The 21,809-nt window shown below is 43.9% G+C and overlaps 1 protein-coding gene across 9 annotated transcripts in view; it reads right to left on the bottom strand.

Annotated features, from left to right (window-relative positions):
- FUT8 (fucosyltransferase 8) overlaps positions 1-21,809 on the bottom strand; it is a 133,259-nt gene that overhangs the window by 35,092 nt on the left and 76,358 nt on the right. For 6 of the 9 annotated variants that reach the window (XM_075613528.1, XM_075613532.1, XM_075613531.1 and 3 more), the window contains exons 4-8: positions 17,553-17,671; positions 14,016-14,184; positions 10,895-11,009; positions 9,548-9,785; positions 2,737-2,787 (exon numbers count right to left, since the gene is read on the bottom strand). In XM_075613528.1, the coding sequence (XP_075469643.1) occupies positions 2,737-2,787; positions 9,548-9,785; positions 10,895-11,009; positions 14,016-14,184; positions 17,553-17,671 (692 nt within the window). The remainder of the gene's footprint in view (positions 1-2,736; positions 2,788-9,547; positions 9,786-10,894; positions 11,010-14,015; positions 14,185-17,552; positions 17,672-21,809) is intronic. The other 3 variants (XM_075613535.1, XM_075613536.1, XM_075613534.1) reach the window with 2 other exon arrangements.

Here is a 21,809-nt window from a genome sequence, read left to right as displayed (position 1 = left end):
TGCACGAGGCCGCAAACCCCACAAAATGTGCCCTTTTCGACTTGGGGAAAAGTTTGCCACTGTGTCGTAGTCCACATGCGAGTTGATGAACAACAAGTGATACATTTCGATTCTGTTTAATATGCTAATGTGAAAAAAAAATGGTCTTGTTTCGTCTAATGCCGAGAGTAGAGACAGGACGTACACGCCGTATCTCGCTCACGGTCTGGCGTTATTATGCGGAAAACTCAAACTCATTTTGCAACATTAATAGCCTCTAAGGCAGGGGAGGCCAACTCCAGTCCTCAAGGGCCACCAACAGGTCAGATTTTCAGAATACTTGGAGCGTGTGCGTGTGTGTATATATATATATATAATCCAGTGGATTCTGGGAAATGACATGCAAATGAGCACACAGTGCCACCTTTTGCTTCAAAACCATTAACATGGTTACCTATAGGCTTAAGCTTGCTGCATGGTCACAGCTTTGAGCACAGCCAGGGTTAAGATGCATAGCCACTAAACCCACCCACAGACAGCCGTTTCGACCTTAACTATTTTTTTGGTTATATTTATTTTTTACCTCCTGCATGTTTGTGGATTTTGAATATTACATTGTGTTTGTCAATTTCTGTCAATGTCTATGCTTTTTAATAAATTGCCGAGCTATTTCTATTTTGCTATATTGGTTTGCGCTTTTTTCTTTTTTTTTATATTATATATATGTGTGTGTGTGTGTGTGTGTCTACTTTTTTTATAGTGTTTTCATTGTAACATCATTATAGATATATAGATCTAAAAATTATATTGCTTCGCTGCTAAATTTATAGGTATTAAAAACTGAATGAAAGTGAGACAGTCACAAAATCATCCACAGATAGTACATTTGTGGTGCACACCACAATAATATATATATATATATTTTTTTTAACAGTGATATTATAACGTGAAAACCCATAAGTGATATAGGTGACACAAACTAAAAATCACACAAACAATTTAAAATCCCACGTGGTGCTCACTGACCAGTCCCAATTGGACCAATTCAATATACTTCACAGCTGTAACAAATAAGCAGCCCTAATCAAATTTATAGGTAGCATTACATTTATTGTTAATATTCAAGGTTTTTAAAAATAATTTTAGATTATCCAACAACTTTTCCCAAATAAAAATGACAAATCAATAAATCTTTTCCAGAGCACCAAGCCTGCTCCAAGCACCCCACCCTCCCCCCTCCAAACGGAATCTTCCTCCCCCCTTGCCCATGAAGAGGTTGGAGTAGCTTGGCGCAAACCTGAGGCTCATGGCCGCCCCACGTCTGAAGATAATGTTTGCTTTGGAAGAAAAAATTATTGCGGGTTAAAATGTATTTACTGCAGTCTAAAGTAAACTGTTATTAATCCTTCATGGGGTATATCTTTATCTTGTTTAAAAAAAATATTGCACTGCTTCACAACCATGATCAATGCTCGTATACAATGATATCACGTCACACGTGACTAATATATACTTAGACTTCCATTTCATATCTTTTAATTAATAACGTGTATGCTGTCTTTTAAATGCGAATTTAATGGAGAAACGTGCTTTTGTAAATTACAAATCTACACATAATGACAAATTTGAGCGGATAGCATTGATCCCTAGTGTTTAATTAGCGCTATAGTCCTCGTATTTTTGCTTATAACCTAATAAATATACAGCTGTCATTAGTCCAAGGAGTGTCTGACCCTTGAAACATAATTTGATAGACTGTAAGAGGAGTTTAAGACAAATCAGACTTGGCAGAGAATGGGGGTGGGGAGGGGACAGAATGATGCTGATGTAGAATTTTACACATCTCATTTTTATATGTGCATCTTTTAACTCCCCCTTTAACCACTCCACTAAAACACAAACTCAAACACACACGGCAAATATTAATTTGTTACACTAATTGTGCGCGTCCCTTTAACAGCCAAAAAAAAAAAAACCTTCAGTGTCCCTTTGTACATAGAGTCGGTGATAAATATCTTAATTCGAAGTCTATTTCTTTTACTTTCCAATAAACCCCAGTGGCTGTGTCTTTCTTCCCTTTCCAAACAAGCTTATTATGATAATCCTATAGGGCCGACAGTATTTATGGGCGATTACGCTAAATTGTTACCATGGACAGGTCTTTTACCACTGTCTTTGTTCATGTATAGCTCAGCAGAATCCCTTGACAAGGTGAGCATTTACAGCACTTCAACTAGCACACGAGGCAACCAGGATCATTTTGAGGAATCTTTACCATTAATATGGGATGTTAGATGGGGTTCTAGTAATATGAAAGAAAAGATGACAACTATTCTGATGACTACAAAGGTACAGTCCCACTGCAGTGAAGGGGGTGAGCGAATTTCACAGATCATTTAAACAACTATTTCAGCGTAAACTGAACTATATATGGATTTCATTTGTATTTAGGATTTTGACATAAGAACCCATTTCTAACGGAGAGAAGAGTATTGCAAAGTTACAGGAAGTAGGGTCAAGTTTATAAACGTCAGAATACTTCCGGTACAGGAGGATTTCACAGTAATATGGGAGGTCGGGATAAAACAAATTAAGTATTAAGGTGAGAAAAGAATTATATATATATATATTTATTTTTTGTTGTTGTTTGTTTTGCATTGGGACTGTACTTTTAAAATCACATTGCTATTTTAAGCAGGAAGCTAAACGAAGAACACAGCTAAAGGTCAATGATGGAAAATAAAGGTCAACAATTACACTTCTGTATGTTTGATGCCTTCATGGGATTAGTAGATCCAGTGCAGAATGCTGTGCAACAGAAAGAGAGAGAGGGAGAGAGAGAGAGAAATCGATGATTCATTAAAACATCACTGTTAATTCTCCGCTAGGCTGCTGATCTGACTGGGGGGGGGGGGAGGGAGGGGGGGGAAGGCTGCTATACATTTAGAGGGCAATTGACCAAGCTAGGGGTGGCCAATTCCAGCCCTCAAGGGGCACCACCAGCAGGTCAGGTTTTCAGGATGTTCAGCAGGTGGCTCACTCTTCCACTGATTGAGCCACCTATGCTGAAGCAGGGATATCCTGAAAACCTGACCTGATGGTGATCCTCGAGGACTGGAGTTGGTATCTCCTGGATGTAGTGGTGGAGTGGTCAATGCAGGCAGATAGCTTATGGCAAGGAGCTCTGCCGCAGACTGGATGAAGCCATACGGCCTAATGTACCAAGCAGTCTTACTGAATGTATACCACATTCTCTACAAACGTCTGGCTATCGCGGCTGAGTAAATACCGGCTGCAAGATTTCATTTCAGATGCTATGTAAATATGGTGATAGCTTACAGGATTCTTGTGGCGCTGGAGGTCCGCAAACTCCACTCTATATAAAAAAAATTAAATTAAAATGTTCTTACCTTTTGAAAGGACACCCCCTTTATATTTCTGAACACCCTTCTAAACTTCCCTGCACCTCCGTAAGAGGGAGAAAGTACCTTGCTGCTTGGGATAGAACAACATGGCACGCAGAATCAAATGAAGCTTTCACGCCAGTCTGATGTCACTGCCCACATTTGCATAAAGCCAAACAGTGAGGTTGAGACAAGCAGAGGATTCTGGGAGAAGAGACAGCAAGCACAGAGTCCTCCCTGATACAGTGGCCATGTAACCACAAAAAAAGTGTTTATACAAATCCGTAGATTGAGATGAACCTTTCAATTTAGGCTAGTACTTAAACCCTTCGAGTTCCTCTCTGCCACTCACGATCTCATGACCGGGTCGCGTCACGTCCTGAGCTCCAAAGGACACGATCTCCTCAAAGAGAACAAGCATGTTGAGGGGGTGGGGGGGGGGGTGGGGGGGTGAGAAACGTATCTAAAACCTCATGGGGTCCCCAGGGTTCCCGAACTCATGAGCCAAGGTCCAGAGCACTCAAAGAGCTGGACACTTTTTCCCATGGTGTGTTTAACTCAATTTTATATTTCAGACTGCACATTTATACTCCCCCCCCCTTTTAAGCAATTGGGCTCCAAGTTAACCGACATGTTACACGTTAACATCAAACAACTTCAAGTGCTACTAATGTCCCGCATCGCAGGCAGATACAAGGTTACATTGACCTGTGAAGAATATGAATTAGTGAACCTCAAACTTGCAAAGAGGTCCCAGTCTGACGGCCTGTCACCCGTCTGTGCTCGCCACGCAAAATATTTATGTTTTAACTTCAGCTCTAAGGACAAACTGAAGCTTGATTTGTCTCTCAACCCTCGGGCATATAGCAAGAAACGGCCAGAGTGACCATTTGGGACGGCAACACCAGAGGAAAGATCTGCAGATGTTCAGACATTTTTGCACATGTAAGAACGAAGAAAAATGTAATTATTTTGCCCATAACTGATTTATATAACATCAATTTGCCATTTCATCTACTTAACGTGACAGACACACAAAGTAAAAAAAAAAAAGGAATAAAAAGTACATAACATCGAAGTAATCATACAAATATGAACACCCCATTCTTTTCCCTATCAAGCATTATTACAAATGCTAAAATAAAATGCACAACTCAAGCTTCTTCCCATTGACTTCTATTGGGAAAACAGCAGCCATTTTCATTTGTGCCAAAAGTGTATGCTTTCAGTGGCCGTTACCTCCGGATTGCAACATCGTAGAAATAAAAGTTAAATATCACATTACAAAAACACAAGGAGCTCTTATTAAACAGCTACAGTAACACATAACATGGATGTACCAACGATACGTACCCAGAATGCACCTTTAAAGGTTCAGTTCAGCACAGCACTAAGCTGAACCAATGAGAGGGGTGACGGCTGAAGAACTAGCTAACATGATTTTATGTCGTGGGCGAACATGGTTCATATCCCAGTACAAGCAAATTGTGACCAAATTGCCCTACCATGGAAACTTAACATAGGTTTAATATTATCAGGTCCCTTTTAATTTGCTTCGCTTTCTTTTGGTGGGCTTGTATATTCAAAAATGTTGTGTTTTGTATTACATATTCTAAGGGTGCGGTGGATATATGTTGCTGTCTTTGCATTGAGTGGACCCAGGAGGACAGTGTCTTTATATAATATACTGTGACATAGTACCAGGATAGTGGGCAGCTTTCTGTCTGATTTATAGAAGAAAGGGCAGACATAGTGTGGATGTGATCCGCCCCACAGATTCACACTAAGGCTGGTGGATAGGAAATCCATACCACACTTTACAATGGTTCTGGTTTCCCACACCTGCTCTCCTAATTGAGGAACAGGAATATTTTGCAGTTAGATTTGCTGCTTCATTCTCTCTTAGAGCCTGGAGGCTGGGATGATGTTGCTCCCCAGGATCCTGTTGTGGGTAGACGGCCCCCTCACAATTTTGCAGCATCTTTGAATCTATTGGGACGCTGTCCCCATCTGACAGTTAAGGACTCAATGTTATATCTGTGTGTTATTTAAACTTGGTAACTGGCTTACCCAGCCCACATTGCAAATGGGGATATGCATGTGAGTTAGACTCCTGACAGGAGTAGATGTTATTTTTATGATTTCTTGTTTCTTAAAGTGACAGTGTTTGAAATGTTTAGTGTCACTAATGGAGAAATAAACTGCTGAAGGTTGAAGGCTGAGTACCCCATGTGTGTATACACAGGTTTGTCCCCCTTTTCTACAAATTAAATCCTAGAAGACTGTGTCGCGAAGTGCCTGGGCAAACGGCAGCGCTACATAAAGGGAGCCGTTTGTCACAATACTTTAAATATTTTAAACTTCTGTATGACCACAATTGACCGAATGACACGGATATGCTCAACAGATTGTTAAAGGGAATGCTTATTTTTTTTTAAGAAAAAAAAAAGGTATTTGAAAAAGTCTGCAAAAAATGTTTGCGAAGCTGAGCACTCTTTAGGAAAGAGGACAATAAGTGGCCAGATATAAGGGAAGTAAATCCCGGTCTAAACATCAGGCTACAGGATTTAGAAACACATTCAGGATAAACTTCCAAATTGATATGTCTGTCTCTTATATTCTAATGCCGCGTCCATGGTCGGCGAGATCACGCAGAGGAGTGCGCGCGCGGCACGATCGCAGTTCCTTAAGGCAATGATCGTGGCTATAGACCACGTGCGCCTGCACGATGGGGCACGCGGTGCGCGCATGAATCAGATCAAATTTGATTCTGCGGCACGACAGCCAGGTCTTTTGAGCTGTTTGCCCAATGAGGGCAAACCAGCTCCATGACGTCACGGCCACGCCCCCCGACACCTCCCTGTCGCGTCTACCCAGGCCACAAATTGCTGCAGCTGCAGCTGCAGCTGCGGGTGATGTCACGCGCACGGTCGCGAGCGCACGCTCACCATGGACCCAGCCTAAGCATCAATCGCATAGTTTTACTTAGGACTTTGGTCCGATAGGGATTTCCCCTATAAAAGCATTGCTCCACGGTCTGTAAAAACCGCCACATCAGGAATCCCTGCACACAAACGCAACAAAGTATTCGTAGATTAAGCACTGGATCCATTTACTAATCAGAACCAGATCCAGTTGAAGTTCCACAGTTTTTTTCCCCAATGTTATTGGCTGACGTTTGCTGCTGTAAACAAACTAATTTGTTGATGTACAGATCCAATTTATTTTAAATGAAAAATGTGGATACTAGAGTGTCATGATAACGTCATGAGATATTATGTATATTAATCCCTCTGGCGCTTCAGGGGTTAATGTGGGTACAGTTTGATTTAAAAAAATGCAAAGATATGTTTTATGGCCTGCTTGCCCCTCGGCCAGGCCTGGTTGTAGGGCTATTAAACCACACATATAATCAGAATATAATATATATGTAGGGCTGTTAGAATCTAGAGATGTAAGTAAATTACACACTGAAGTAAGCAGGACCCTGGCTGAAGGTATTTCAAAGCTTAAAGTGGTTTGGCAGAAGAGTTTTTTTTCACTCTGTCATAGAACTGTCAATCTAACAGCCGGTTTACGTCGTGGGTGGGTTTTGCTGGTTCTGTGAGGAAAGAATGTATTTAAGTCTGAGCAAAGATTATGAAAATTAGATTCCAAGAGGTGTGTTTGAATTAAACACGTGAAATCTCCTGTTCTTCAACCAGTGGCCTCTCTGGGGAAAATCTATGGCATTTGGTAATGTATAGGATTTTCTGTCTATGTTTATCCTTTTTTATTTTGAGAAACTGTTCTGCATTTTATTGTAATTGTGTGTTTCTTGTAATACTTTTTCTGTAATCTAAGCACTGTATTTTATATATATATATATATTAAAACATTTAATAAGCAATGCATTGGGGTCTGAATGAACTCTGCATGCTCTGGGGAGAGTATCTACGGTTTCGGACACATTTTGCTACAACTGATTCTTGTGTTAAAGTGCATATTTTTTTCTCAAATTAACAGGGACCTGGGTCCCTGGTATTAATTTGATATCTCTTATTTGCATAACTACCTCATGTGGTGGCAGTAGATAGATTTGATTTGCAATTGAGTAGGGGTTAATATTAACTCACTGGAAGTACCTTGCGGAGGAGAAAGGTGAGTTGGCTAGAGTTGCCGTGTGTATTAACCCTGGTTGCATATATAAGCCACGTGCTCCCTTTGTGTGCTATTCGCGGCGGCGGTATATTGGGACGTATTTAGAAGAGATATAACTCAGTTGAGGGACCTTTGCGGAGGTGAAGAGTGGGGCAGCTTCCGGGTTGTGTATTAATCCTTGTCCTGTAGAGGAGATATTGTCCATTTGAGGGACCTCTGCGGCGGTGAAAAGTGCGAGCGCTTGCGGGCGTCAGTATTAACCCTTGTCCCGTATGCAGGTCGCGTGCTAGCAGGGTGCCGTACGTGACAGAGTATAATAACGATTTCATTGGAGCGAAACACATGCGCCATTTCCCAAATATACTGTATCTAAATCAAAAAGTGATAATTCTATGGCGGCTGACAGATTTTGCCCCCACGAGTCAGCCAAGGTCACGCTGCAAATTGCGCGCTGGGTGTGAATATGTAACGGTCTCAAGGACAGAATCATCACACTCCATGAATTTCATAATGTGATCTACTGTATTTGTCAGATCGCTTGAAAAATGGTTAAGGTCAGTTGAAAGATTAGACAGCCGGCTTGTATTAGCTGGAGAAGACAGAGCTACATTCATAATACTAGTGGTAAAGACATGTTTAAGGGGTCACATATGGGCGATTGATGCCTTTTTACCCAAAGCTGACACGTATAATTTTTATATATTTAAATCAGTTGTTAAAGTTTGTTTGGAAACCTGGGGAGCGGAGATGTGGAGTGGTTTCATTTCTTCTGGCTGCTCCGTTTTGTCTGAGTCACGGTGTGGGATTGCACCAGAACGTGCCTTATGGCAGGGGTGCTCAAAACCATTGCTCAAGCCCCCCCTCCCCCCGCAACAAGTCAGGTCTTCAGGATAACCCTGCTTCAGCACAGGTGACTCAATCAGAGGCTAACTGAGCCTCTGCTGAAGCTGAGATATCATGAAAACCTGACCTGTTGGGGGGCTTGAGGACTAGAGTTGAGCCCCCCTGCCTTATGGAATAGCATCGTTTAATAAATATAGCCCTCAAGGCAGCAATGGCCTATATTTAAGCCCTCTGTTATTTACAGCGGCGAGATCCATGGGTTTCTCCCCCCCCCCCCCCCCCAACCTCTTGATTCCAGAAAAATTATATTATGCAAGCAGAAGGGTTTTGCCATCTGGGCATCTTCCAGCTGGTGAGATGCTTGGTACGGTGAACTCTTCGAGCTCATCGTAATTGATGGGACTCCATGGCAGCTTCCCGTCGGTGCCCATTTTAAGCTCACAAAAGTGCCGGGATGGGCATGGGGAATATCTCCTGAACGGGAAAGCTTCCGGCGGTAATCAGAATACAAATAAAGAATAATCCCTTGAACAGGAACGATCGCTCGAGTCTCAAGAGGCTGGGTCTCGACACCATGAACCGGAATAAAGCCATCTTCCCAGTCAATGACCATACTACACATTGTTATGAGTTCTACAAGTTCATATTGGCACCCAGTTCTGCAACTTTAATATGCGTCATCCAACAGACAGCCCTTAGAAACTTCCCATACTGATGGCGAAGCCACTGGAAGTAAAGCGCTGATCCTATTATTTTTTTGCAGCATGGCAGCAGGGCTTTCACAACGGCAAGAAGTTAAAAATATACTATTGACCCAGGGTACGATAGGACACAATTATACAGCAAGGCAGTGGGAGGCGGTGGGGGTCAGTAAGTGGGGATTGCTGCTATAGGCCTAAGATGCTGTCGCACGTAGGACCAGAGAGAATAATATTATTCCAGCCGTAGACAATGTAGAGTTTGGCAGGAACAATGAGTCATGGCCCTGAAAAGATCACAACCTAAGTATTGATAACCGGGGCACAGGGGAGTTAAGTGACAAAGGTTACAATGAGAGCCGACACTGGGTTTCAAACCCGACATCCCACTTCAGAGGCAGCAACGTTAACATTGAGCTACTCTTCCACCCCCACATCCTGCTCTTTCCAACACCTGGATATAGAATGGCTGGCACAGCTTACCTGACCAGTGTCCTGTGGAGGTACCAGATCTGTCCGTACAAGTGTCGCTGACTGGTTTAAACACGGTTTCCCATCCACCTGTAGCATATCTCCAGCTCTGAGACTCCAAGATCAGTGTCCTCTGTGTGCCATATGCAATCATAAAGCAGTAGACGACATGATGGAGTTGGCAGCCATAACCACAGCCTTTGTTGATGTTACATACAAGTTTCTTTGCTTTGCTGCAATCCTTGGGGTTCTATAGCAGCAAAGAGAGGCAATAGTAAAGGCCCGGCCTGCGCCCAACAGCCACTCACAAAACCATGCTAACACAACTACAACCAAGATCTGTCCTCAAGGGCCACCAACAGGTCAGGTTTTCAGGGTATCCCTGCTTTAGCAAAGGTGGCTCAATCAGTGGCTTGGTCAGGGGTGGGCAACTCCAGTGCTCAAGAGCCACGAACAGTTCAGGTTTTCAAGATTTCAGCAGCTCAGTCGAAGACTGCACCACCTGTGCTGAGGCAGGGATACCCGGAAAACCCGACCTGTTGGTGGCTCTTGAGGACTGGAGTTGCCCACCTCAGACCAAGACAAATGCTTCGCCCCACAACTATTTCTGAAAGGAACGCACATTCCGAAGCGCAAGTTCTCAAAATACTGGTGACAATGGTTCTTTTGGGCCATGCTTTACCCATAATAGAACTATGCTAAATAATCATGTTACAGGTATTACTCCCCCCCCCCCCCCACACCCTTAACTATAAATTCAACGTTCTCATTTCATATTGTATTCATCTGTGTGCATCCTTCCAAATTCTGACTTGCTCTGCAACTTTTAGGGGACACTTCTGATGACTTTATGGCAGGGGTGCTCAACTCCAGCCCTCAAGACCCCCCAACAGGTCAGGCTTTAATAATATCCCAGTTTCAGCACAGGTGGCTCAATCAGCCCCTGCTTCAGCACAGGTCTTTGACTGAGCCTCTGATTGAGCCACCTGTGCTGAAGCTGGGATACAGCATCTTTAAAACCAAACCTGTTGAGGGGTGTTGAGCACCCCTGCACTATGCCATCAAGGGGCCCTTTAAAGAATCACTGATGTAGGTCAGGTGGGCTCACCGGTACCCCCCTCCCCCACGCATGCTGTATAGGAGAGTGTTATGCGCCTATACAAGTCAATGTATCCTCCACTAAATAGGTCACCATTAAAGAATATAAAGTCTACAAAATAATTTTCAATATTTCTAATTGTCCGATTTATTTTATTAAAAAAGATGCCAATCCCCTACATTTAAACCCGATAAATGCCACCCTACCAGTAGTCATAGGTGGGACTGCCCATGTAACAGAGCGTCCACCACTCCGCTTACCTGGATATACGAGATTCTCCTTTGTGCCAGCTCGGTCAAATCTTTGGCCTCTCTTTCTCGCCAAGCCCCTGCGCCATCCGTCTGACTGAGGTAGTACAAATCTGTCATTACTGACCTGGGAAGAGTAACAGTATGGCGTCTTACAGCAGGGGAGTCAGACCGCGCCGTATATGGCAAGCCCTAATATTTAGCGCTCTGTGCTGCGGGAGCGGTCAGGAAAAAACCCACGGCTGGCAGTGATGGGGTTAACGCTACCTTCTGCCATTGATGGCTGCTGACCCACAATACCACTTTAACCACACTGAATAGGTATACAGACAGACACACAAACACACAGACTTTCACACACAGACACCGAGACAGACAGACAGACACACACACACACACACTAAACCCTGACACACACAGCATGGATATACCACTGAAATTGTATGTCTGGGCTATTTTGAGGTCCCTGAAATTATTTCACAAAATGCAAGAACGCTTATTAAATAAACTGAACAGATTCTGTCCCGAAGGCAAATCTTTTCAGTACCAACATTAAAAAGATTTTAATCTGAATGGACTACAGTCCTCTGATTAAAATCAATTTGCCTAATAACCACATCTGTATACCATAATCATTAATCAGACACACAAAAAGCATAGTGTTTAACATAGGGCATGCACAGTATTATCCTGTAATAACAGGAATTTCACATTTCTGCAGCTCATTAACGCAATTGACAAAAATATTACAACCATTACCCAGCACATAAAGTAGTATTAATGCGAGAGGCCTATTGTTTTCCAGCTGAAAAATGCTGCTTTTTCTAGTGTGAGTGCACACTTGTCACGATTGTTAAGCGGAGAGAGTTTGTGGGCAGTTTGTTAAGATTATTGTCACATTTAAGGAGGATTCATAAGGAAGCTCCATTTGTATTCACACGTTGTGCAAGGTCTTTCAGCCATTGCAACAATCCTGTATATTTTTTTAATCTAATGGTCTGTTTTACAAGTCATCTCATGCCCAAGCGTGTGTGTTCTTGACACTTTGTATAGGTCTCGTAATGTCAGTCGTGGATTTGAATTGCTTGCTGCGGTCCAGGTTAACCCACCATGGTTCTGCTTCCTTGTGCCTTTGCCACACAGCTGCTGAGACCCCAAATTAACCTATGTGGAAGCGTACCTCTAGAACAGGAGTGGCCAACTTCAGTCCTCAAGGACCATCAACAGGTCAGGTTTAAAGGAGACCCCTGCTTCAGCAACAGGTGGCTCAATCAGTGGCTCAGTCTCAGTCTTAGACTGAGCCACTGTCTTAGACTGAGCCACTGATAGAGCTACCTGTTGCTGAAGCGGGGATCTCCTTAAAATCTGACCCGTTGGTGGCCCTGTAGGACTGAAGTTGGCCACTCCTTTTGTTCTAGAGGTTCTCTTGTGTTGTTTTATTACAGCTGGGTAAAGGGATGGAAACCACTTAAAATTAACTCAGCAGATGATACAAGAATTTCTTGTACCAACTTCAAAATGAAACACTAGATAAACATATAGTACACCACATAATAAGCACTCGCCAAGATGCTTAGAAAATGTAGGGGAGACGTATAGAAGAGCAATTAGAGGCCTGCTCCATTCACTGTGTGTGATGCAAATTGTTGACCAGAGCAGTTTACGCATACTCAAACCTGGAGGATTTTTGGGGATACATCTCCTATATACTGTATGTTGGAAAGCTGTCTATGTGCTAGGCATTTGGACAGCTCTTAAAGCTGCAGTTCAGGCAATATCCTGCATGTGTGTTTTTTTAATAAATCAGTTCTGTAGTAAGAAAAAATACTTTTAGCATCTTCTGTTTTTAAAAAAACAACTTTGAAAGACCAATTTTCTTGTATTCTATTTTAACAAGCATTTGCTAAGGCACTGCCCCTTCATGTCCTGTCACAAGCCCTGGCACACCCCTTTGCCAGCACTGCCCTCCCTCTTGCACATGTCAGTGCAGGAGTGCTCATAAATATTCATGAGCTTCCACTGAGAGAAAGAAGCAGAATATAAACAGATCCATTCACTAATGATGTCACCAAATTTTGCCAATCAATACACGGAGAACGAATTGACCTGCAGCTATACAGTTCTTTAGGTAATTAGAGATTGTCCACATGAAACTATTGAAGTAAAAAAATAAATTTAAAAAAAGACTGAACTGCAGCTTTAAGATATCGTAACTACATTTTGCATGATGGCTCCTGAGATCAAGGAGCAGGTTTGTGTCTATGTTTGGATGCAATTGGATACATTCTATTTTTAATTCTGAGCTATTACAATTTCTCTAAGCAAGTCACCCACTGGGTGTTGTACCTGGTAGGCTATGTATCTGGCACGTGACATCTACTGGTGACATCATAATGCACACAGCCTGGTGGCAGATAAGGAGGTCAGATAGTTATATAGTTTACACAGAAAGCAGACGAAGAAAGAGAGGAAGTCAGTTGGCGCGGGAGGAGAAAGTAAGGATGCTGAAAGAGAGAGGCGGAAAGAATTGGGGACATCATATGGTATTAAAGGAAAGTGATGGGAGGGAGAGAGCTGAGGGGAAGGAGAGAGGGAGAAGAAGGGTGGGGAGAGAGAGAGAAGCGAGGTGGGGGGAGAGAGAGAAGCGAGGTGGGGAAAGAAGAGGGATGGGGAGAGAGAGGAGGAGTAGGGGGTTAGGAGGAGGGAAGGGATGAGGTTGGTTTCTTAGAAATCCCGAGCAACGCCGGATATTTTCAGCTAGTACAAACTAAGAGTGCCAAGGCCATATGAGCCATGTAACGCCTCCCTGTCACATCCTATTCACATCCCCAAATCCCAAGCTGAAGCACGCAGAGCAAAACCTGGAGCAAAGATCCGATTCGTTAAACCAGAGATGCAAAATGAAAAAGCAATTTGCTTCAATTTTGCGCAAAATTATTTCGATACAATTATAGGACCAACTTGATTTTTTTCCCCACCCTGTGCCTGATTTTATTTACATTGCTATTTAAGCAGGCCAAAAGCCTGCTGTAGTGTCCACAGTGTGCGCATTTTAGGCTACTCTGACTCAGACCGGTAATTCTTGTGGGGACTGCATAAAGGATTTAATATTTTACAATCTATGACCAAGTACCTTTGCTGATCACCCATATCGATTAAGATTTCATCCACGTGTCTTTGGAGTTCATTCTTGTCCACATTTTTTAACTTCTTTACTTCACTTTGGACAAAATACCAGAATTCCTTGGCTCCATTTTCAATTGCCCTTCTTAAAACTTCATGGTCTTTTCCTATTCCTGCTGCTAAAAACAAAACAAAAGACAATTAAAGAATAGGTGTGATTCGGACCATGTTTTTCCTCTTCTGGTAATATTCTATATTTTGGGGGAACAATGCTAATTTCTCCAATGCTGTAACTTTCCCTAACCTCGCATGTGATGAGACCGGTTGCAAAACCTTTTATCTACGTGCAAAATGGTCACATTTGTCCTTTTTGGGGACGTAATTATGATGCTTATTAGCCAAACGGCTAAATGTGTGAGGGCATTTCACTAGAATGAAATGAACAAGAACTGGTGGGAAGAATTAGAACAGTAGCCTTGTATATACGCAGTGCTACACACACAATTTTGCAGATACAAATAAGGCCTTGCTCCAAAGAGCTGACAATCTAATGTAGGAGCTTGAGGCAAAGATAAAACACCCTGCCCAAGGTAACAATGAGGGCGGACAACGGGAATCGAACAAAGTTCACCTTCCTTTTTTTAACAGGACACAAATAACAGAAATCTCTTGCTTTTAAACGTACTGTGTTTGCTGGGAAGGGCTAGCGCTTTAGCACACCAGTCCTGGGGCGCTTGAGATTTGCTACAAACTAGCGGCAAACAAATTTGCTAATCGGCTTGCCACGGCTCCTGCCACTATCAGCGTCAATCGCCTACATATAAGGGGGTGCTCTCCTTCATGCTAACCTTTTCAAGCACCCTCTCTGTGGACATCAATGTCAGTGCCTCTCCATGTAAGGGGTTAATACTTCTATACCGAGAGATACTACTGCTTTCAATTATCAGAGTTTACGCATGTTTTCTCTGAGCAGAGGCAACAATCTCGCACTCTCTCTATATATTTAAGGGGTTTATATGGCTACCTTACTACGCAATACTAAACAAGTCCATACAGAGAGGTAGCACTGCTTGAGATCACCAGGAGAGCTGCGGTTTCTCTCGAGCAGAGGCTAACCGTTCTCTTCACAGCAGCCTAGTATTCTCGTCATATACAAGTCTACCAGTTGGTCCTCCATTTTGAGTGGCCTTAACCCCATTATCCCCAGTGTCAACCATACTGACACCACTAGATCCTGGCAACATTTTATTTTGTAATCCTGTTTGTCATTTATATATGCACACCATACTGTATGTTATTGTGATTTCTATTAAAGTTATTTGAATTCATTTATATACATCTACCTGTGGTACACGAGTGCTTACTCAGCTGGGTTCCTTTTTCTTTGAGTAAATTGTTAGTTATACCCCAGCAACGGATCCCTACGGAACCGGCTGAGCAGGGGTCCCATCTTTCCCATCTGCCTCCCTCCCCCCTTGTCCCTACTAGGTATATCACCCCCAAAGAGTATACAGATTATGAAAAGCCCAATTTAGCAAAACGTGGCCAAAAATTAGGACAACCCCTTCAAGGGTAATAGCTTCAATAAAGAGTGCACAGAGCGTACTTTTCACAGGCTTTAACATAACAGAAGGTGTTACGGTGCTGGTTACAGGAAAACATTTCCACGCGGTATATAGGGCTAGTCAAGTTTAAAAAAAAAAATTAAAAAAATGGAAACGTATACATTACAATATCCATCCATGTAGTAGGTTTCCCCCAGGTCATAAAGGAAACGCGAGAGCCTTTCTCCTCCGCACCCCCTACACCTCCTTAGAATCTGATCCTCAGACCTGAATTCTGTGTGTGAGAGCAACTCCATATACCCCGACAGGCCTCTTAGAGCCAACTTTTAAAGGGCCACTCCTGGCAAGGTGGGGTTTTTTTTGCGTGGTTTTGGAGTAGGGGGTCTCCTGGAGGTCAAGCATGTTCATTTAAGCTCCTGGGACGCCTGCTTCCCAAGACACTTACCTCAGAAGAGGGTGCGTTAGCAGCCCAGATGGGGCTATCAATATGGCGGTTTAAATGCCCCGCGTCCTGCGGGCCAATAGGAAGCCGTAAACCTTGCCGCGTCCTATTGGCCCACGTGACGTGAGAGCTTTAAACTGCGTAGAGATACCGACAGCACCTACGGAGGTATCTCGGGTAGCAGGGGGTCCCCAGAGCTGAAATTAACGGGGTTCAGCTCCAGAGACCCCTTGCATTAAACCAATAAAACATTCAAATGTAGCCAGGAATTCTCCTTTAACAATCATCTACCTCTTTCCCTTGTCCAGGGACACTTATCTGGGTCTGAGAGAAGGGAATTCATGTATGCTTTACTTTAATCAGAGATGATAAAAGGCTCAATCACTCTCCCAGTAGCAAATAAAGGGTGCCAGCAACATTATAGCAAGGGGAACCTCCCGGACGTACACATACTAAGTGCAATACACCGTCTGCGTAACCTAGATTGTGAAACACATTCTGTTCTACTGGTCATGGTGAAATCGTACTAATTATTTCATTACGATGACAATGCATTTGCAGTTTTCTAATGGACATCACTACGTTTTACAGGACAAACAGATGTATTCATTCCCTGCAGCCTTAAATGATTCAGATATACTAACTCCAAAGTAATCCCACGGAGTCCGGTTTTAACAAATGTACATGAGGGGCCTTGTAGCTTGTCCATCCATAAAACACCCCCACCTTTAGGTAACCTGGAACCCATCACGGTCACTTTAATATACAGTAAAGCAGTGGGAGCAAGTTGGTTCCTGAGAAAACAAGATGCATTTCCTCCATTCATGGGCGGCCAACTTCAGCCATCAAGGGCCACCAACAGGTCAGATTTTAAGGAAATCCCTGCTTCAGCCCACGTGGCTCAATCAGGGTCCAATCAAAGCCCCCTGTGCTGAATCAGGGATATCCTTAAAACCTGACTTGTTGTGGGCCCTTGAGGTTGGCCATCCATGCTTTAATTGTTTGATTAACTGGCAAATGAAACCTTAATGTTTTATGACAGACCCTCATTGCCAGAGAGTTAAGCAGGAGAAAGGTACGTTCACTAGAAAGGTTAACCCCCTGGTTTCCATACTACACACACAATATAACCTTTTATAAAGTTTCATCAGGACACATCGAAACATAGAATAAACATGCTGGCATATATCAGGGGTGGGCAACTCAAGTCCTCACGGGCCACTAACAGGAAAGATTTTCAGGATATCCCTGCTTCAGCACAGCCGGCTGAGCCACTGATTGAGCCACCTGTGCTGAAGCAGGGAAATCCTGAAAACCCGATTGCTGGTGGCCCTCGAGGACTGGAACTGTCCACCCCTGGCATGTATGAACGTGAAAGAAAACCAAGAATCAAACCGGGTCTGAGGTTTGGCAACAGATGGAACAATGGGCGAAGTAGGGGTTGCCAGAGGTTATCTGCTGGCACACTCGGTGTTTGTATAGGTGATCAACTTGGCTCCCCTTCCTCCAGCATTTCAACGCCGGTTGAAGGAATACTTACCACTGCTGCCTGACTGCTTCTTATAGCTTTCTATCTGTTCTTTGGCCTTTAAAAGCTGCTCCTCTAATGCCCGTATCCTCCCTGCCGCAGCTCCTTGGTCAAGTGGACCTTCTGGTATCCTAAAAACAGATGGCAGGAATTACAATGAGGTACCCCCTGAACAGCTGGGGAATTACGCAGATGTGATGGACTATTCATACGTATCCTTGTATACTCCCGGTGCACAATGTACCTGCAGTATGCATCCTTACCAACTGCACAACTGATGCAAGGACAGGATGGAACATTACTAGATTACACAAATATGCTGCTTTTAAAAGGTTTATTACACATCTCCACAAATCTTTGTGCCATGATAATTATTTTATTCTATCTTGGGGAGGGCGGGGGGGGGGGGGGGAGGAGGACGTGTGAATATTTACAGCCTGATCTAGCAGGGAAACACAGAACCCATCAAAATATTAATTATTTTATTCTATCTTGGGGAGGGCGGGGGGGGGGGGGAGGAGGACGTGTGAATATTTACAGCCTGATCTAGCAGGGAAACACAGAACCCATCAAAATATGTGAAACCTGTACACACACACACACACACACACCTTGGCTGCATGTCTCATTCCCAAGTCTGTAACAGCATAAGTAAAGAGGGAGGGCGAGTGGGCGGGTGAGAAAGGGCAGACTGGCAGGTCAGGGAGTGAGAGAATGTGAGAGGGCGGGCGAGAGAATTGGAGATGGAGGGCGAGTTGAGAGGGCGGGCACGCGGGTCGGGGAGTGAGGGAATGAGGGTGGGCAGGAGAGAATGAGGGAGGGCGGGTGGGAGAGAATGAGAGAGAGGGAAGGCGGGCATGCGGGTCGGGGAGTGAGAGGAGAGCGGGCAGGTGAGAGAATCAGATAGGGAAGGCGAGTGGACAGGTGAGAAAGGGGGGTGGCAGGGGAGGCATGAGAGACGGAGGGCGGGTTGGAGAGAATGAGAAAGGGAAGGCGAGTGGGTGGGTGAGAGGGCGGGCATACGGGGAGTGAGGGAATGAGGATGGGCAGGAAGGAATGAGGGTGGGTGGGCGGAAGAGAATGAGGGAGGACGGGTGGGAGAGAATGAGAGAGGGAAGGCGAGTGGGTGGGCGAGAGGGCGAGCATGCGTGTCGGGGAGTGAGGGAATGAGGATGGGCAGGAGGGAATGAGGGCGGGCGGAAGAGAATGAGGGAGGGCGGGTGTGAGAAAATGAGAGAGGGAAGGCGAGTGGGTGGATGAGAGGGTGGGCATGCGGGTCGGGGAGTGAGAGGAGTGAGAGAAGGAGAGAGGGCAGGCGAAAGAGAATGAGATAGGGAGGGTGAATGGTCGGGTGAGAAAGGGGGCGGCAGGAGGGGGAATGAGAGAGGGCGGGCGGCTGAGAACGTTACTTCACATCATTTTTCTCCTCCCAGTTCCACAACTAGAGAAATAGTTTTTATTTAGCTATAAACCGTTATATCAATTATTGTTATAACCATTGTGACTTGCATTTAATCCACTAAATTGCAGGTGGAAAATGTAGATAATTTAGTTGGTTAAGATGAGCGTGCGCCAAAGCTAACCTGTGCCAGCCACATTCTTCCTGGCATCATTACACCAAGGTCAGAAAAAGAACCACAAGCAATGAAAGAGAAACCTTCCCACACATCCTCAGGCGGTATTTCATGTGCAACGCTGCACAGATGTTCCATACATGACCACAACACAACCGGTTGACGTCATTACAATATAAAGTTAGACTGTGGTGCCCGTTACTCTGCATGTTTTAATAATAACTTTATTTATAGAGCGCTTTTCTACCAATGGGACGTACAGCCACCCAGTTACAAAAAGGAAAAAAGACGAACACATTTAAGGGTTATAAGAGAGACCAAACCCAAGGAAAGATACAATACAGGATGGGACGTTGCGGTAGCTATTAAATGCCGGACAAGTTGTGGTTCATTAAATGCCGGTGAGATTATTGTTCATTAAGTAAATGTCCTGGTAAGCAGGTCGGTCTGGAGGCTGTTTTATAGATTCCCAGAGAGCGGCCTCTCGCACTGTACGAGGCAGACTGTTCCAGAGAGTGGGAGCAGCGCGGCTAAAAGCTCGGGCGCCAAAGCAAGTCACAGGGATTCTGGGAACTGTTAGGAAGCCTTCATCTGCAGATCATAGTGAGCGAATGGGAGTGCAGGGAACTAGAAGCTCTGTCACATAGCTGGGACCCCGGGCATGTAGTGCTTTGAATGTCAAGTTTTAGATGGAGTGTAAAAATGTACCCTGCTAGGTCATCTTAACAGAATTAAATCAATAGATATAGATGATCAATAGATGATCAATAGATGGTAGCAACTGGGACCAAAATGACCTAATTCGTGAGACATGTTTAAGGAGTAAACTCCAGGTTATGGACTCCTTTACAAATTTGCATTTTAACTTAACCTAGTCTGACTGTTCTCCTACTTCCTGTTAAAAAAAAATAAAAAAAATTATCTAATACTACAGAACTGATTTAATAATACTTAAAAATAACAAACAAAAAAAAAAACTTCTACTCAATGCAATTTAATATACTGAGCATCCTGTGATTTCTATAGCAGGTTTAGCCACCTCCCCAGCTGTGCAAGATCTTTGTAACACTTTCCTGTTTGGGATGACTTGTTGCCAATGTTCCCAGCAGTGTGAGTTGCAAACTAACAATAGATCATGTCACCTTCGGAACATAAGAATACATAGTAGCTGCTGAGTTACACTGACTGAAGGATTGATTGAAACTGAAAGGCGGCCATTTAGTGAACCCTGGGCAGCAGGATCTTTGCTGATCGATCACGGGAGAACACATTGAACAGCTTAGGTCAGGGGTTCTCAACCCCACTTCTCAAAACCCCTCCCCCCAAACGGTCAGGTTTTCAGGATATCCCTGCTTCAGCACAGATCTTCGACTAAGCCTCTGATTGAGCCCACCTGTGCTGAAGCAGGGATACCCTGAAAATATGACTTGTTGAGGGGTCTTGAGGACTGGAGTTGAGCCCCCCTGGCTTAGGTAATTTGTTTACAATAAAGGTAATCAAAGGCTGCATATATTAAAACAAACAAATATATATATATATATATATATATAATATTTATATTGTACTGTAGCTGCCGAGTTACACTGACTTGAAAGATTGATTAAAACTGAAAGGCTGCCATTTAGTGAGCCCTGCGAAGCAGGATCTTTGCTGATCGATCACGGGAGAACAAATCGATCGGCAGCTTAGGTAATATGTTTTCAATAAAGGAAATCAAAGTCTGCATATATTAAAACAAAAGTGCTGCTGGGAATGCCTCTTTAATATACCCTATCCCGGGCAGTTCTGAAACACCTACCACCTGTTTCGGGAGGCTGTTACCTGCACCCACCACCCATCCTGTGTAGTACTTCCTCACATGTCCCCTGAGCCTCTCACCCTCCAGTATCAGAGCGTGACCCCTTGTCCTAGCACTTCCCCCCATCTCTGAAATACTCTCAGTAAAAATCCTACAAATAGACTGACTTTTACATTGCAACATTTAAAAATGTCACAGCCATACAACCCCCCCCCCCCCCCCCAAACAAAAAAAGGGTAGAAAATGATGATTCATTTCAAAATGCCACATAGCAATTATTATTGTAGCTTGAGTTCATCTAAGAAGAAAATTGGTAGGAGGGAGGAAAAAAAAAAAAAGAAAAAAAGTAATCTTCACCTAAACACATGGACAATGGATATTATAATAGAGGACTTCCAAAGTCCATCACTTACAGCCACTTCACCAACGTTAAAAAGAAAATAATTAACCAGGAACTGCCTTGGTTAAATGTCAAGTCCAGATAAAAGCAGAGCCGTGCGTTCGTGTGAAGGTTAGGTCACACCCGGGGTGCTCAAGGCAGCCTTCAAACCCCCTCCACCCCCCCCCCCCCCCCCCAACAGGTCAGGTTTTCAGGATATCCCTGCTTCAGCACAGGTGGCTAAATCAGAGGCTCAATCTTCGATGGACTATAGGGAACTAGAAGCTCTCAGATAGCTGGGAGCCAGTTGAAGACTGAGCCTCTGATTGAGCCACCTGTGGTGGTGAAGCTGGGATATCCTGAAAACCTGCCCTGTTGGGGGAAAGGGGGACAGAGGACTGCAGTTGAGCGCCCCTAGAATACAAGGCTGGTTGGGCAGGACTGGGGTTCCCATGTCGGATAAAAACTGCAAATTGTTTGGCCTTTATCAGATTTCATTTTCCTGAAATATCTGTGTG

Source organism: Ascaphus truei, chromosome 9 (genome assembly GCF_040206685.1).
Source record: "Ascaphus truei isolate aAscTru1 chromosome 9, aAscTru1.hap1, whole genome shotgun sequence".
In the NCBI taxonomy this organism is placed as follows: Eukaryota; Metazoa; Chordata; class Amphibia; order Anura; family Ascaphidae; genus Ascaphus; species Ascaphus truei.
The sequence above is the reverse complement of the archived record's forward strand: the minus strand, read 5'-3'. Positions and strand labels throughout refer to the sequence as shown.